Source organism: Scyliorhinus torazame, chromosome 4 (assembly GCF_047496885.1).
Source record: "Scyliorhinus torazame isolate Kashiwa2021f chromosome 4, sScyTor2.1, whole genome shotgun sequence".
NCBI classification, from domain to species: domain Eukaryota; kingdom Metazoa; phylum Chordata; class Chondrichthyes; order Carcharhiniformes; family Scyliorhinidae; genus Scyliorhinus; species Scyliorhinus torazame.
This window is the reverse complement of record NC_092710.1, coordinates 83,797,000-83,814,189: the sequence shown is the minus strand read 5'-3', so window position 1 is coordinate 83,814,189 and position 17,190 is coordinate 83,797,000. Positions and strand designations below refer to the sequence as shown.

At 51.6% G+C, this 17,190-nt stretch overlaps 1 protein-coding gene across 1 annotated transcript in view; it reads right to left on the bottom strand.

Moving 5' to 3' along the window:
* The window catches only part of LOC140410334 (calsequestrin-1-like), a 161,983-nt gene extending 146,348 nt beyond the window's left edge, over positions 1-15,635 (bottom strand). Inside the window, exon 1 of the mRNA XM_072498333.1 lies at positions 15,215-15,635. Coding sequence (XP_072354434.1) covers positions 15,215-15,445 — 231 coding nt within the window. The 5' untranslated portion in view covers positions 15,446-15,635. The remainder of the gene's footprint in view (positions 1-15,214) is intronic.
* Between the last annotated feature and the right edge of the window lie 1,555 nt (positions 15,636-17,190).

The following is a 17,190-nucleotide window of genomic DNA, read 5'->3' as shown; positions in this document are numbered from 1 at the left end:
TTGTAAGGGCTGGAGGAGGTTACAGATATAGGGAGTGTTTTCGGTGCTGAAGGAGTTTACAGAGATAGGGAGGATTGTAGGGGCTGGAGGAGGTTACAGAGATAGGGATGGTTGTAGGAGCTGGAGGAGGTTACAATGATAGGGAGGTTTGGAGGGGTTGGAGGAGGTTACAGAGATACGGAGGGTTGTAGGGGCTGGAGGAGGTTACAGAGATAGGGAAAATTTTAGGGGCTGGAAGGTGTTACAGGGATAGGGAGGGTTGTAGGGGCATGAAGAGGTTACAGAAATAGGGAGGGTTTTCGGGGCTGGAGGAGGTTACAGAGATAGGGAGGATTGTAGGGGCTGGAGGAGGTCACAGAAATAGAGACGGTTGGTGGGGCTAGAGGAGGTTACAGAGATAGGGAGGTTTGGAGGGGCTGGAGGAGACTGAAGAGTTAGGGAGGGTTGTAGGGGCTGGAGGAGGTTACCGGGATAGGGAGAGTTGTAGGGGCTGGAGGAGGTTACAGAGATAGGGAGAGTTGTACGGGCTGGAGGAGGTTACAGACATAGGGAGGGTTGTAGGGGCTGGAGGAGGTTACAGAGATAGGGTGGGTTGTAAGGGCTGGAGGAGGTTACAGAGATAGGGAAGATTGTAGGGGCTGGAGGAGGTTACAGAGATAGGGAGAGTTGAAGTGGCTGGAGGAGTTTACAGGGATAGGGATGTTTGTAGGGGCTGGAGGAGGTTATACAGAAATGGTGAGTTGGAGGGGCTGGAGGATGTTACAGGGATAGGGAGGGTTGTAGTGACTGGTGGAGGTTATAGAGATAGGGAGGATTTTAGGGGCTGGAGAATGTTACAGAGATAGGGAGTGTTGCAGGGGCTCGAGGAGGTCAAAGAGATAGGGAGGGTTGTAAGGGCTGGAGGAGATAACAGAGATCGGGAGAATTGTAGGGGCTGGAGGAGGTTCTAGAAATAAGAGGGCTGGAGGAGGTTACAGAGATAGGGAGGATTTTAGGGGCTGGAGGGTGTTACAGGGATAGGGAGGGTTGTAGGGGCATGAAGAGGTTACAGAGATAGGGAGGATTTTAGGGGCTGGAGGAGGTTGCAGAGATAGGGAGGATTGTAGGGGCTGGAGGAGGTCACAGAAATAGAGAGGGTTGCAGTGGCTGGAGGAGGTTACAGAGATAGGGAGGGTTGGAGGGGCTGGGGGAGACTGAAGAGTTAGGGAGGGTTGTAGGGGCTGGAGGAGGTTACAGAGATATGGAGGGTTGTAGGGGCTGGAGGAGGTAACAGGGATAGGGAGGGTTGTAGGGGCTGGAGGAGGTTACACAGAAATGGTGAGTTGGAGGGGCTGGAGGAGATTACAGGGATAGGGATGTTTGTAGGGGCTGGAGGAGGTTATACAGAAATGGTGAGTTGGAGGTGCTGGAGGATGTTACAGGGATAGGGAGGGTTGTAGTGACTGGTGGAGGTTATAGAGATAGGGAGGATTTTAGGGGCTGGAGGAGGTTACAGAGATAGGGAGGGTTGCAGGGGCTGGAGGAGGTTACAGAGATAGGGAGGGTTGTAGGGGTTGGAGGAGGTTACAGAGATAGGGAGGGTTGTAGGGGCTGGAGGAGGTTACTGAGATATGGAGGGTTGTAGGGGCTGGAGGAGGTCACAGAGATAGGGAGGGTTGTAGGGGCTGGAGGAAGTGACAGAGATAGGGAGGATTGTAGGGGCTGGAAGACGTTACAGAGAAAGGGAGGGTTGGAGGGACTGGAGGAGATTGTAGGGTTAGGGAGGGTTGTAGGACCTGGAAGAGATTACAGACATAGGGAGGATTGTAGGGGCTGGAGGAGGTTACAGAGATAGGGAGAGTTGTACGGGCTGGAGGAGATTACAGACATAGGGAGGGTTATAGGGGCTGGAGGAGGTTACAGAGATAGGGAGGATTGTAGGGGCTGGAGGAGGTTGTAGAGATAGAGAGGGATGTAAGGGCTGGAGGAGGTTACAGAGATAGGGAGGGTTGTAGGGGGTGGAGTAGGTTACAGAGATAGGGAGGGTTGTACGGGCTGGAGGAGGTTACAGAGATAGGGAGTGTTGTCGGGGCTTGAGGAGGTTACAGAGATAGGGAGGGTTGTAGGGGCTGGACGAGGTTACATGGACAGGGAGGGTTGTAAGAGCTGGAGGAGGTGACAGCGGTAGGAAGAATTGTAGGTGCTGGAAGACGTTACAGAGAAAGGGAGTGTTGGAGTGACTGGAGGAGGTGACAGAGATAGGGAGGATTGGAGTGGCTGGAAGACGTTACAGAGAAAGGGAGGGTTGGAGCGACTGGAGGAGATTGTAGGGTTAGGGAGGGTTGTAGGACCTGGAAGAGGTTGCAGAGATAGGGAGGATTGTAGGGGCTGGAGGAGGTTATCGAGATAGGGAGGGTTGGAGGATGTTACAGAGATAGGGAGGCTTGTATGAGCTGGAGTATTTCACAGAGTTAGGGAGATTTGTATGGGCTGGAGGAGGTTACAGAGATAGGGCGGGTTGTACGGGCTGGAGGAGATTACAGACAGAGGGAGAGTTGTAGGTGCTGGAGGAGGTTATAGGGATAGGGAGAGTTGTTGGGGCTGGAGGAGGTTACAGAGATAGGGAAAGTTGTAGGGCTGGAGGAGATTACAGACATAAGGAGGGTTGTATGGGCTGGAGGAGGTTCCAGAGATAGGGAGGATTGTAGGGGCTGAAGGAGGTTATAGAGATAGGGAGGGTTGTAAGGGCTGGAGGAGGTTACAGAGATAGGGAGGGTTGTAGGGGGTGGAGGAGGTTACAGAGATAGGGCGGGTTGTAGGGGCTGGAGGAGGTTACAGAGATAAGGATGGTTGTAGGGACTGGAGGAGGTTACAGAGATAGGGAGGATTGTAGGGGCTGGAGGAGGTTTCAGACGTGGAGAGGCTTGTAGGAGATGCAGGAAGTTACAGAGATAGGCGGGGTTGTAGGGACTGGAGGAGGTTACAGAGATAGGGAGGATTTTAGGGGGTGGAGGAGTTTACAGAGACAGAGAGAGTTGTAGGGGCTGAAGGAGTTTACAGAAATAGAGAGGGTTGGAGGGACTGGAGGAGATTGTAGAGATAGGGATGTTTGGAGGGGTTGGAGGAGGTTACAGAGATAGGGAGAGTTGTAGTGGCTGAAAGAGGTTACAGGGAAAGGGAGGGTTGTAGGGGCTGGAGGTGGTTACAGAGATAGGGGGGATTGTAGGGGATGGAGGAGGTTACAGACATAGGGATGGTTGGAGGGGCTGGAAGAGATTACAGATATAGATAGGGTTGGAGGGACTGGAGGAGATTGTAGAGATAGGGATGTTTGGAGGGGTTGGAGGAGGTTACAAACATAGGGATGGTTGGAGGGGCTGGAAGAGATTACAGAAATAGATAGTGTTGTAGGGGCTGGAGGAGGTTACAGAGATAGGGGGGATTGTAGGGGATGGAGGAGGTTACAGACATAAGGATGGTTGGAGGGGCTGGAAGAGATTACAGAGATAGGGAGGGTTGGAGGGGCTGGAGGAGATTGTAGGGTTAGGGAGGGTTGCAGGAGCTGGAGGAGGTTACAGAGATAGGGAGGGTTGGAGGGGTTGGAGGAAGGTACAGAGATAGGAAGGGTTGGAGGGGCTGGAGGAGATTGTAGAGATAGGGAATGCTGTAGGGCATGGAGGAGGTTACAGAGATAGGGAGGGTTGTATGGACTCGAGGAGGTTACAGAGATAGGGAGGTTTGTAGGGGCTGGAGGAGGTTACAGAGATAGGGAGGGTTGTAGGGGCTGGAGGAGGTTACACAGATAGGGAGGGTTTTTGGTGCTGGAGGAGGTTACAGAGATAGGGAGGATTGTAGGGGCTGGAAGAGGTTACAGAGATAGGGATGGTTTTAGGGGCTGGAGGAGGTTACAGAGATAGGGAGGATTGTAGGGGCTGGAGGAGGTCACAGAAATAGAGAGGGTTGGAGGGGCTGGAGGAGGTTACAGAGATAGGGAGGGTTGGAGGGGCTGGAGGAGACTGAAGAGTTAGGGAGGGTTGTAGGGGCTGGAGTATGTTACAGGGATAGGGAGAGTTGTATGGGTTGGAGGAGGTTACAGAGATAGGGAGAGTTGTACGGGCTGGAGGAGGTTACAGACGTAGGGAGGGTTGTAGGGGCTGGAGGAGGTTACAGAGATAGGGAGGATTGTAGGGGCTGGAGGAGGTTACAGAGATAGGGAGAGTTGAAGGGGCTGGAGGAGGTTACAGGGATAGGGAGGTTTGTAGGTGCTGGAGGAGGTTATACAGAAATGGTGAGTTGGAGGGTCTGGAGGATGTTACAGGGTTAGGGAGGGTTGTAGGGACTGGTGGAGGTTATAGAGATAGGGAGGATTTTAGGGGCTGGAGAATGTTACAGAGATAGGGAGGGTTGGAGGGGCTGGAGGAGACTGAAGAGTTAGGGAGGGTTGTAGGGGCTGGAGGAGGTTACAGGGGTAGGGAGAGTTGTACGGGCTGGAGGAGGTTACAGACATAGGGAGGGTTGTAGGGGCTGGAGGAGGTTACAGAGATAGGGAGGGTTGTAAGGGCTGGAGGAGGTTACAGAGATAGGGAGGATTGTAGGGCCTGGAGGAGGTTACAGAGATAGGGAGGATTGTAGGGGCTGGAGGAGGTTACAGAGATAGGGAAGGTTGTAGGGGCTGGAGGAGGTTACAGAGATAGGGGGGATTGTAGGGGATGGAGGAGGTTACAGACATAGGGATGGTTGGAGGGGCTGGAAGCGATTACAGAGATAGGGAGGGTTGTAAGGGCTGGAAGACGTTCCAGAGAAATGGAGGTTTGTAGGGGCTGGAGGAGGTTACAGAGATAGGGAGGGTTGTGGGGGCTGGAATAGTTTACAGAGATAGGGAGGGTTGTCGGGGCTGGAGGAGATAACAGACATAGTGAGGGTTGTCGGGGCTGGATGAGGTTACAGAGATAGGAAGGATTGTAGGGGCCGGAGGAGGTTTCAGAGATAGGAAGGGTTGTAAGGGCTGGAGGAGCTTACAGAGATAGGGAGGATTATCATAGAATTTACAGTGCAGAAGGAGGCCAATCGGCCCATCGAGTCTGCACCGGCTCTTGGAAAGAGCACCCTACCCAAGGTCAACACCGCCACCCTATCCCCATAACCCAGTAACCCCACCCAAATCTAAGGGCAATTTTGGACACTGAGGGCAATTTATCTGGCTAATCCACCTAACCTGCACATCTTTGGACTGTGGGAGGAAACCGGAGCACCCGGAGGAAACCCACGTACACACGGGGAGGATGTGCAGACTCCGCACAGACAGTGACCCAAGCTGGAATCGAACCTGGGACCCTGGAGCTGTGAAGCACTTGTGCTATCCACAAGGCTACCGTGCTGCCCATTGTAGGGGCTGGAGGAGGTTACAGAGATAGGGAGGGTTGTAGGGGATGGATGAGGTTACAGAGATAGGGAGGGTTGTAGTGGCTGGAGGAGGTTACAGAGATAGGGGTAATGAAGGGACTGGAGGAGGTTACAGAGATAGGGAGGATTATAGGGGCTGGAGGAGGTTACAGAGATAGGGAGAGTTGTCGGGCTGAAGGAGGTGACAGAAATAGAGAGGGTTGGAGGGGTTGCAGCAGGTTATATTGATAGGAAGGATTGGAGGGGTAGGAAGAGGTTACAGAGATAGGGAGGGTTGGAGGGGCTGGAGGAGATTGTAGAGATAGGGAGGGTTCTAGGGGCTGGAGGATGTTAGATAGATAGGGAGGGTTGTGGTGGCTGGAGGAGGTTACAGAGATAGGGAGAGTTGTAGGGGCTGGTGAAGTTTACAGGGATAGGGAGGTTTGTAGGGGCTGGAGGAGGTAACAGAGATAAGGGAGGGTTGTAGGGGCTGGAGGAGGTTGCAGAGATAGGGAGGGTTGTAGGGGCTGGAGGAGGTTACAGAGATAGAGAGAGTTGTAGGGGCTGGAGGGGGTTACAGGGATAGGGAGGGTTGTAGGGGCTGGAGGAGATTGTAGAGATAGGGAGGGTTGTAGGGGCTGGAGGAGGTTACAGAGATAGGGAGGGTTGTAGGGTCTCGAGGAGGTTACAGAGATAGGGAGGGTTGGAGGGTCTGGAGGAGATTGTAGAGATAGGGAGGGTTGTAGGGGCTGGAGGAGATTGTAGAGATAGGGAGGGTTGTAGGGTCTGGAGGAGGTTACAGAGATAGGGAGGGTTGTAGGGGCTGGAGGAGGTTACAGAGATAGGGAGGGTTGTAAGGGCTGGAGGAGGTTACAGAGATAGGGAGGATTGTAGGGGCTGGAGGAGGTTACAGAGATAGGGAGGATTGTAGGGGCTGGAGGAGGTTACAGACATAGGGAAGGTTGGAGGGGCTGGAGGAGGTTTCAGGAATAGGGAGGGTTGTAGCGGCTGGAGGAGGTGACAGAGATAGGGAGAGTTGTAGGGGCTGGAGGAGGTTACAGGGATAGGGATGGTTGTAGGGTCTGGAGGAGGTTACAGGGACAGGGACGGTTGTAGGGGCTGGAGGAGGTGACAGAGATAGGGAGGATTGTTGGGGCTGGAAGATGTTACAGAGAAAGGGAGGGTTTTAGGGGCTGGAGGAGGTTACAGAGATAGGGAGGGTTGTAGGAGCTGGAAGAGGTTACAGAGATAGGGCGGGTTGTAGGGGCTGGAGGGGATAACAGAGATTGTTATCTCTGGGTTGTAGGGAGGGTTGTAGGGGCTGGAGGAGGTGACAGAAATAGAGAGGGTGGGAGTGGTTGGAGGAGGTTACAGAGATAGGGAGGGTTGGAGGGTCTGGAGGAGATTGTAGAGATGGGGAGGGTTGTAGGGGCTGGAGGAGGTTAAAGGATAGGGAGGGTTGTATGGGCTGGAGGAGGTTAAAGACATAGGGAGGGTTGTAGGGGCTGGAGGAGGTTACAGCGATAGGGAGGGTTGTAAGGGCTGGAGGAGGTTACAGAGATAGGGAGGATTGTAGGGGCTGGAGGAGGTTACAGAGATAGGGAGGATTGTAGAGGCTGGAGGAGGTTACAGAGATAGGGAAGGTTGTAGGGGCTGGAGTAGGTTACAGAGATGGGGAGGGTTGTGGGGGCTGGAGTAGGTTACAGATATAGGGAGGGTTGTGGGGGCTGGAAGAGTTTACAGACATCGTGAGGGTTGTCGGGGCTGGATGAGGTTACAGAGATAGGAAGGATTGTAGAGGCCGGAGGAGTTTACAGAGATAGGAAGGGTTGTAAGGGCTGGAGGAGCTTACAGAGATAGGGAGGATTATCATAGAATTTACAGTGCAGGGGGAGGCCATTCGGCCCATCAAGTCTGCACCGGCTCTTGGAAAGAGCACCCTACCCAAGGTCAACACCGCCACCCTATCCCCATAACCCAGTAACCCCACCCAAATCTAAGGGCAATTTTGGACACTAAGGGCAATTTATCATGGCTAATCCACCTAACCTGCACATCTTTGGACTGTGGGAGGAAACCGGAGCACCCGGAGGAAACCCACGCACACACGGGGAGGATGTGCAGACTCCGCACAGACAGTGACCCAAGCTGGAATCGAACCTGGGACCCTGGAGCTGTGAAGCAATTGTGCTATCCACAAGGCTACCGTGCTGCCCATTGTAGGGGCTGGAGGAGGTTACAGAGATAGGGGTAATGAAGGGACTGGAGGAGTTTACAGAGATAGGGAGGATTATAGGGGCTGGAGGAGGTTACAGAGATAGGGAGAGTTGTCGGGGCTGAAGGAGGTTACAGAAATAGAGAGGGTTGGAGGGGTTGCAGCAGGTTATATAGGTAGGGAGGATTAGAGGGGTAGGAAGAGGTTCCAGAGATAGGGAGGTTTGGAGGGGCTGGAGGAGATTGTAGAGACAGGGAGGGTTCTAGGGGCTGGAGGAGGTTAGATAGATAGGGAGGGTTGTGGTGGCTGGAGGAGGTTACAGAGATAGGGAGAGTTGTAGGGGCTGGTGAAGGTTACAGGGATAGGGAGGTTTGTAGGGGCTGGAGGAGGTAACAGAGATAGGGAGGGTTGTAGGGGTTGGAGGAGGTTGCAGAGATAGGGAGGGTTGTACGGGCTGGAGGTGGTTACAGAGTTAGGGAGAGTTGTAGGGGCTGGAGGAGGTTACAGGGATAGGGAGGGTTGTAGGGGCTGGAGGAGATTGTAGAGATAGGGAGGGTTGTAGGGGCTGGAGGAGGTTACAGAGATAGGTATGGTTGTAGGGTCTGGAGGAGCTTACAGGGACAGGGAGGGTTGTACGGGCTGGAGGAGGTGACAGAGATAGGGAGGATTGTTGGGGCTGGAAGATGTTACAGAGAAAGGGAGGGTTGTAGGGGCTGGAGGAGGTTACAGAGATAGGGAGGGTTGTAGGAGCTGGAAGAGGTTATAGAGATAGGGAGGGTTGTAGGGGCTGGAGGGGATAACAGAGATAGGGAGGGTTGTAGGGGCTGGAGGAGGTGACAGAAATAGAGAGGGTGGGAGGGGTTGGAGGAGGTTACAGAGATAGGGAGGGTTGGAGGATCTGGAGCAGATTGTAGAGATAGGGAGAGTTGTAGGGGCTGGGGAGGTTACAGAGATAGGGAGGGTTGTATGGGCTGGAGGAGGTTACAGAGATAGGGAGGTTTGTAGGGGCTGGAGGAGTTTACAGAGGTAGGGAGTGTTGTAGGGGCTGGAAGAGGTTATAGAGATAGGGAGGGTTGGAGGGGCTGGAGGAGGTTACAGAGATAGGGAGGGTTGGAGGGACTGGAGGGGGTAACAGAGATAGGGAGGGTTGTAGGGGCTGGAGGAGGTTACAGAGATAGGGAGGGTTGGAGGGGCAGGAAGAGGTTACAGAGATAGGGTGGGTTGGCGGGGCTGGAGGAGGTTACAGAGATAGGGAGGGTTGGCGGGGCTGGAGGAAGTTACAGAGATTGGGAAGGTTGGCGGGGCTGGAGGAGGTTACAGAGATACGGAGGGTTGTAGGGTCTGGAGGAGGTTACAGAGATAGGGTGGGTTGTTGGGGCTGGAGGAGGTTACAGAGATAGGGAGGGTTGGAGGGGCAGGAAGAGGTTACAGAGATAGGGAGGGTTGGAGTGGCAGGAAGAGGTTACAGAGATAGGGAGGGTTGGAGGGGCAGGAATAGGTTATAGAGATAGGGAGGGTTGGAGGGGCAGGAAGAGGTTACAGAGATGGGGAGGGTTGGATTGGCAGGAAGAGGTTACAGAGATAGGGAGGATTGGAGGGGCAGGAAGAGGTTATAGAGATAGGAATTTCTGAGTTCCTGAAGTGGTCCGACACAATAAGAGGAATTTTAAAATGGAGGCGTTTTGGGACTGGGGGACAGTGGGTTAGTGAGCACACGGGGTGATGTCGAATGAGTTGTGTGTTGGGGACAAGAGGGCAGCAGAGATTCACATGAGCTGATGTCTGCATGATTGGGGACTTTGGAGGCTGGTCAAGTTTTGAGCCTGGATGTAAACTAGGTGTGGAGAAGCATTTTAATAACTTTTGATCAGGACTGGAATAATTTCTGAGAACATTCCAGCATTACATCAGTCTGATAATAAACTAGATCTTAGATTGTTGAAATCAGCTTTAGTTGTGGACGCATTGGAAAGCCAAATGGAAAGATGGGGTGTAACTCCCCAGTTTGCAGTGTGGGCCTAGAGCAACCAAACTGACCGAGGATACAGAGGTCAGAGCCAGATCATTGGCCGAGTTAAAACATCCATGCAATGGAGTTGGAGAATCTCCGGCTGAGTTAAAACATCCATGCAATGGAGTTGGAGAATCTCCGGCCTGTGAGGTTCTGTTACGAATTGCAACGAATCGTACAACTCCGAAAGAGGCCATTCAGCCCATTCTGCTCCACACGTACCTCCTCCTACCCCCTCACCAACATATCCTTCACATACCTATCCAGCTCACCGCTGCAATCCTAGATTGATGCCTGGAATGAGTGGGCTGGCTGATGAGGAAAGCTTGTTTCCACTCGAGTTTATCAGCGCGAGGGGGTGACGTGGTTGAAGTGTATGAGGTGCTGAATTGCGTTGATAGGCTGGAGGTTGAAAGGAAATTGCCTTTTGTGGGTGAGTCCCGATCTAGGGGGCTCTATTTGAAAATTACTTTTAGGCAGAGAAGAAGAATATTTTAGGAGGTGTGTAAGTTTGGAGTTTTACAGCACACAAAAGAGGCCCTTTGGCCTATCGTATTGGTGCTGGCCATCAAGAACCTATCTATTCGAATGCCATTTCCCAGCATTTGGCCTATGGCTTTGTGTGCCGTGACATTTCAAGCGCTCATCTAAATGCTTCTAAATTGTTGTGAGGGTTCCCGCCTCTACCACCCTTTCAGGCAGCGAGTTCCAGATTCCCATCACCCTCTGGGAGAAAAGGTTTCCCTCTAATCCCCTCTAACCCCCCTGCCCCTAATCGTAAATCAATGCCCCCTGATTATTGACCCCTCTACTAAGGGGAAACGTTCATTCCTTTCTATGTCCCTCATAATTTTGTACCCTCAGAACTCTGCCTCAGAAGGCTCAATTAATATTTTGAAGGTGGAGGTAGATCAGTTTCTTGTTTGGCAAGGGAATCAAAGATTATCGGGGGGGGGCAGGGGTTGATGGGGAATGCAGGAGTTTAAACACAAAAAAATCAGCCAGGATCCTCCTGAATGGCGGAGCAAGCTCGATGGGCTGAATGGCCTACCCCTGTTCCTATTTGAAATGAAAATGAAATGAAAATGCACTGCACTGTAAATTCTATGAAAATCGCTTCTTGTCACAAGTAGGCTTCAAATGAAGTTACTGTGAAAAGCCCCTAGTCACCACATTCCGGCACCTGTTCGGGGAGGCTGGTCTGGGAATCGAACCGTGCTGCTGGCCTGCCTTGGTCTGCTTTCAAAGCCAGCGATTTAGCCCTGCGTGTTCATACGACACAATGAGCTCAGTGGGAGTGAGCTCCACATTCTCTCCAACTCTCTGAGTGAAGGATTTCCACCTGAATTCTCAGTTGGGTTTATCAGTGACAGTCTAACGTCGATGGCTGCACCTCCTTCTGGTCTCGCCCACCAGCGGGAACGTCGCCTCTTGTGTCGATCCTGGTGACGGTCTGGAATGCAGTGCCTGGGAGGGTGGTATAGGCGGGATGCCTCACATCCTTTAAAAACTACCTGGATAAACACTTGGCGCATCTTAACATTCAAGGCTATGGGCCAAGTGCTGGCAAATGGGATTAGGTCGGCAGCTCAGGTGTTTTTCATGCATCAGTGCAGACTGGATGGGCCGAAGGGCCTCTCCTGTGCTGTATTATTCTGTGATTCTCACTCTGATCCTGTCAAAATCAATTCCTAATCTCAAAGATGTGGAGATGCCGGCGTTGGACTGGTGTGAGCACAGTAAGAAGTCTTACAACACCACAACCACTTAGAAACTGATAGCCAAGTTCCACACTCATAAGTGCGGCCTCAACCGGGACCTGGGATTCATGTCGCATTACATTCATCCCCCACCATCTGGCCTGGGCTGGTGAAATCCTACGAACTGTCCTGGTTTGAGACAATTCGCACCTCTTTAACTTGGGATTACCCCTCTCTCTCTAGATCTGTAAAGACTTAATTACCTGCAAATGCTCGCATTCAAAGTATCGTCTTGCACCTTTGACTTGGTCTATTGATGTGTTTCTGGAACCTACCTCTTCATTCACCTGAGGAAGGAGCAGTGCTCCGAAAGCTAGTGATTCGAAACAAACCTGTTGGACTTTAACCTGGTGTTGTCAGACTTCTTACTGTTTTCTAGATAAAGCAGCCCTGGCCTGTTCAGTCTTACCCACAAGCCATGTGAGTGATGTACAGTATAGGTGGCTTGATTGAGGGAAAGGGCACAAGAGCTAAGGAAGCCACTGTGGACCCTGAAGAAACACTGGCTCAGCGCCAGCTGGAATATAGGGGCCTCAGACTTCAGGAAGGATGTAAAGACCTCGGAGAGGGTGCAGAGGAAGATCCATGGAAGAGGGACATCAGACGTCGAGGTGGGACTGGAGAAGCTGGGATTGTTGTCCTTTGAAAACAGAAGGTTGAAGGTGGAGATTGAATCGAGGTGTTCAAAATGAGGAAGGGTTTGTATCAAGTAAATGAGGAGAAAATGCTTCCAGTGAGAGGAGGGTTGGTAACCAGAGGGACACAGGTTGAAGTTCAAAGGTCTGCAGGTTAGGTGGATTGGCCATGTTAAATTGCCCCATAGTGTCCAAAGGTTGGGTAGGGTTACCGGGATAGAGTGGGGAGTGGGCCTGGGCACTCTTTTGGAGGGCCGGTGCAGACTCCTTCTGCACAGTAGTCACTCTATGATTCAATGAGAATTGGTCAAAGTACCAGAAGGGCGGAACTTGAGGATGAGGACACGATCTCAGACTAAAGGGACGATCCTTTAAAACAGAGATCAGGAGGAATTTCTTCAGCCAGAGGGTGGTGAATCTGTGGAACTTTTTGCCGCAGAAGGCTGTGGAGGCCAATTCACGGAGTGTCTTTAAGGCAGAGATAGATAGGTTCTTGATTAATAAGGGGTTCAGGGGTTATAGGAAGCATGCAGGAGAATGGGGATGAGAAAAATATCAGCCATGATTGAATGGCGGAGCAGACGCGATGGGCCGAGTGGCCCAATTCTCCTCCTATTTCTTATGACCTTATGGTCTTACAGGAGAAATGTTTTTACACAGAGAGCTGTTGTAATCTGGAAGGTGCTGCCTGAAAGGGCGGTGGAAGCAGATTCAATAGAAACTTCTAGAAAGGGGGAATGGGTGAAACACTGGAAAGGGGTAAATTTACAGGGAAACGGGGGAAAGAGCAGTTGGAACTGAGTGGATCATAGGGCAGCACAGGCTCAGTGGGCTGAATGGCCTCCTCGAGTCCTATAGAATTTCAAAAGGTTCTATTCTGTAATACGGCCTGGGGTCTGGTCCTTCATCTCCCAGAGCGGAAATGCTACCTAAGCAAGAAATATCGAATTGATGCAACCCAAGCAACATAAACGGGTTTGGACCACAGTCATGCCTGGTTCGAAGCCAACATTTCTTCACATCAGCTGTTAGCAAGCTGCTCGGGTGAGATGCCTCTAACTGTGCAGAATCCTGAGACCGTGCCATCCACTGACGTGCCAGTCGAGGCAAGGCAATGGCCACATGCCAATGCAGCTGGGTTCACAGCAAGTCTGGGTGTGTAAATCGGGTCTTTGACTAAAAGTTTGCAAATCTCTGACGTATATCCTTCTCATGAGTTTTTGGAAACATTGGTTACTAGTTCATATTGGAGCCCCCTATCACCACCCCCACCCCCCTCCACCGCACTGTCAGAGGGTCAGTACTGACGGAGTGCTGCACTGTCAGAGGGTCAATACTGAGGGAGTGCTGCACTGTCAGAGGGTCAGTACTGAGGGAGTGCTGCACTGTCAGAGGGTCAATACTGAGGGCGCGCTGCACTGTCTGAGGGTCAGTACTGAGGGAGTGCTGCACTGTCAGAGGGTCAGTACTGAGGGGGTACTGCACTGTCAGAGGGTCAGTTCCGAGGGAGTGCTGCACTGTCAGAGGGTCAGTACTGAGGGAGTGCTGCTCTGTCAGAGGGTCAGTACTGAGGGAGTGCTGCACTGTCAGAGGGTCAGTCCTGAGGGAGTGCTGCACTGTCAGAAGGTCAGTACTGAGGGAGTGCTGCACTGTCAGAGAGTCAGTTCTGAGGGAGTGCTTCACTGTCAGAGGGTCAGTACTGAGGGAGTGCTGCACTGTCAGAGGGTCAGTACTGAGGGAGTGCTGCACTGTCTGAGGGTCAGTACTGAGGGAGTGCTGCACTGTCTGAGGGTCAGTACTGAGGGAGTGCTGCACTGTCAGAGGGTCAGTACTGAGGGAGTGCTGCACTGTCAGAGGGTCAGTACTGAGGGAGTGCTGCACTGTCAGAGGGTCAGTACTAAGGGAGCGCTGCACTGTCAGAGGATCAGTGAGGGAGTGCTGCACTGTCAGAGGGTCAGTACTGAGGGAGTTCTGCACTGTCAGAGGGTCAGTGAGGGAGTGCTGCACTGTCAGAGTGTCAGTACTGAGGGAGTGCTGCACTGTCAGAGGGTCAGTACTGAGGGAGTGCTGCACTGTCAGAGGGTCAGTGAGGGAGTGCTGCACTGTCAGAGAGTCAGTACTGAGGGAGTGCTGCACTGTCAGAAGGTCAGTACTGAGGGAGTGCTGCACTGTCAGAGAGTCAGTACTGAGGGAGTGCTGCACTGTCAGAGGGTCAGGACTGAGGGAGTGCTGCATTGTCAGTCAGTACTGAGGGAGTTCTGCACCGTCAGAGGGTCAGTACTGAGGGAGTGCTGCATTGTCAGAGGGTCAGTACTGAGGGAGTGCTGCACTGTCAGAGGGTCATTACTGAGGGAGTGCTGCATTGTCAGAGGGTCAGTACTGAGGGAGTTCTGCACTGTCAGAGGGTCAGTACTGAGGGAGAGCTGCACTGTCAGAGGGTCAGTACTGTGGGAGAGCTGCACTGTCAGAGGGTCAGTACTGAGGGAGAGCTGCACTATCAGAGGGTCAGTACTGTGGGAGTGCTACACTGTCAGAGGGTCAGTACTGAGGGAGTGCTGCACTGTCAGAGGGTCAGTACTGAGGGAGTGCTGCACTGTCAGAGGGTCAGTACTGAGGGAGCGCTGCACTGTCAGAGGGTCAGTACTGAGGGAGGGCTGCACTGTCAGAGGGTCAGTACTGAGGGAGTGCTGCACTGTCAGAGGGTCAGTACTGAGCGAGTGTTGACAAAAACACACACACAGACTGGCAGACCCAGCCGTACAAACGTTCTTAAAGACAGCCACACAGACACCAACAAACACAGACACACAAACGCTCACAAACACAGTCACACAAACACACACATACAATCATACACATACAAATGCCACAAACCCACGCAGAATAATACGGACACACAAACATACGAGGAGCACACACACACACACACACACTCCTGCAAACACGCTCACACAGAAGACACACGGGACTCCACTCAATCCTTGCTGTATCTTTCTCTGCCCAAGTCTCAGTCATCCTTCAACTCACCGAGCTCTGTGAGCACCGTGACTATTAATACTTGTTTTAAATCCTAACCAGGGTAATACCAGTGCACCATTCCCACCCGCACCCGCTAACCTGCCAGGTTTCATGAGCTGGTGGCGGAGATGGGTGTGAACCGAGCCTGGAGAAACGCGGCCTCGCGCCGACGGGCTGCACGCCCGGGCGGAGCGGAAGGATGGGCGTCATTTACCTCAAGGGTCAGCTCGTCCCATTCGAACTGTTTCTGCGAGATCTTGTCGTCCTCGATGGGCTCGTGGTAGTAGAGGCAGATGATGTCGAACTTTTTCAGTGCCTGTTTGTAGTTCTTCAGGGAGAGGTGGAGAACTCGGTCTACGCCATCGTACTCTGGGATGTCGATCCCCTCCTCCGCCCAGGCGAGAGCCAGGGACACGGCGGCCAGGACCAGCCACAGGCACCTCATGTCACCACGGAGTCTAGCAGCCGATGGGGGGTGGTGATGCCGCGCGGGAGACAGAGTGGGAGAGGGCGAGAGAGGAGGGGGGAGGGTTATGAAGGAGGGTTATGGCGAGCCAGGTGTTTGGGAAGGGAAGTCTCTGGGTCGAGTTCCGAGAATCTGCCCGGGGACCTCTCTCTCTCGCAACAGAAGACGGTCGGACGGAGGATGTCCGAGGAAAAAGAGTCAGTGACTCCAAGCTGAAAGCTGTAGTATTGGCAAATGCCTGGGCAGGCAATCAGCTCCTGCGCCCAAGGCAGCGACTGGTGAGAGTATTACACACCCATATTAAGGAATACAGGACCAGGTCTCAGGCGTCTCCGCTAAAAATAGAAGACGATGAGGCAAGCAGAGACGGCCGGCGAGAAACTTGCTGTGCTGGTACACCCCCACCCAACGCCCCCCTCCCCGCGACAGGCCACGCAGTGACGTGGAAGCGAGGGCACTGTGGGTGTCTCCGTGCACACGGGTACATGCGGAGCCAGTGAACTGGGCAGACGTTGAATGTAGGGTGTGCCCCAGGCGCGAGGCAGGTCACGCTCGTTGACAAGGGGCGGCTGACCGAGACACAGATAAAGAAGCGAATGCATAAAGGATGGAAGAACAAGAGGGGGAGAGGGATGGGGAATGAAAAGTGGTGCGGAAGAAAAGGACTGGTGGACAGATGACTGAATGAGCCCATCGATGGAGCAAGAAACAACAGAAGCAGAGGGAGGAATAAGATAGCGATAGATAGAGACATCGATAGATAGAGATAAAGGGATAGAGAAAGTGTTCGAGTGAGAAATGGAGAGAAATAGCCAAGAGGGAATAGATAGACCGATAGATAGATAATGATAATAGATAGAAAGATAGATAGATAGATAATGATAATAGATAGAAAGATAGATAGATAGATAAATGATAATAGAAAGATAGATAGATAGTAAGATAATGATAATAGATAGAAAGATAGATAGATAGGCAGATAGGCAGATAGACAGATAGATAGCTAGATAGATAATGATAATAAATAGATAGATAGATAGAGAAATAGATAGACAATGGAAATAGATAGATAGAAAGAGAGACAGACAGACACACAGACAGATAGTTAGATAGATAGATAGACAGATAGATAATGATAATAGATAGAAAGATAGATAGATAAATAATGATAATAGATAGAAAGATAGATAGAAAGAGAGATAGATAGATAATGATAATAGATAGAAAGATAGATAGCTAGAGAGATAGATAGATAATAATAATAGATAGAAAGATAGATAGACAGATAAAGATAGATAGACAGATAGATAGATAGGTTGACAGATAATGATAATAGATAGAAAGATAGGTAAATGAATAGACAGATAAACAGATAGATAGATAATGATAATAGACAGACAGACAGACAGACAGATAGATAGACAGACAGACAGACAGACAGATAGATAGATAGATAGATAGATAGATAGATAAATAGATGTGCAGGGATGGAGTGAAATGTTTGAAGACTTTGCTTTTAAACGGGTAAAGATTGGTTGTACACTCTGGTAGGTGTTCATTTCATTCAGATGTATTTTAAGGGACTGGGATTTAGTTTCAGTTGATGTGGCTATTTCATGAGGGATGACATGGACCAGAGATTAAGATGTCACATTACAGTGGGATGGACATAATGGCAGAATAGTTCCTGTGAGAGAGAGAGACAGAGAGAGAGAGACAGACAG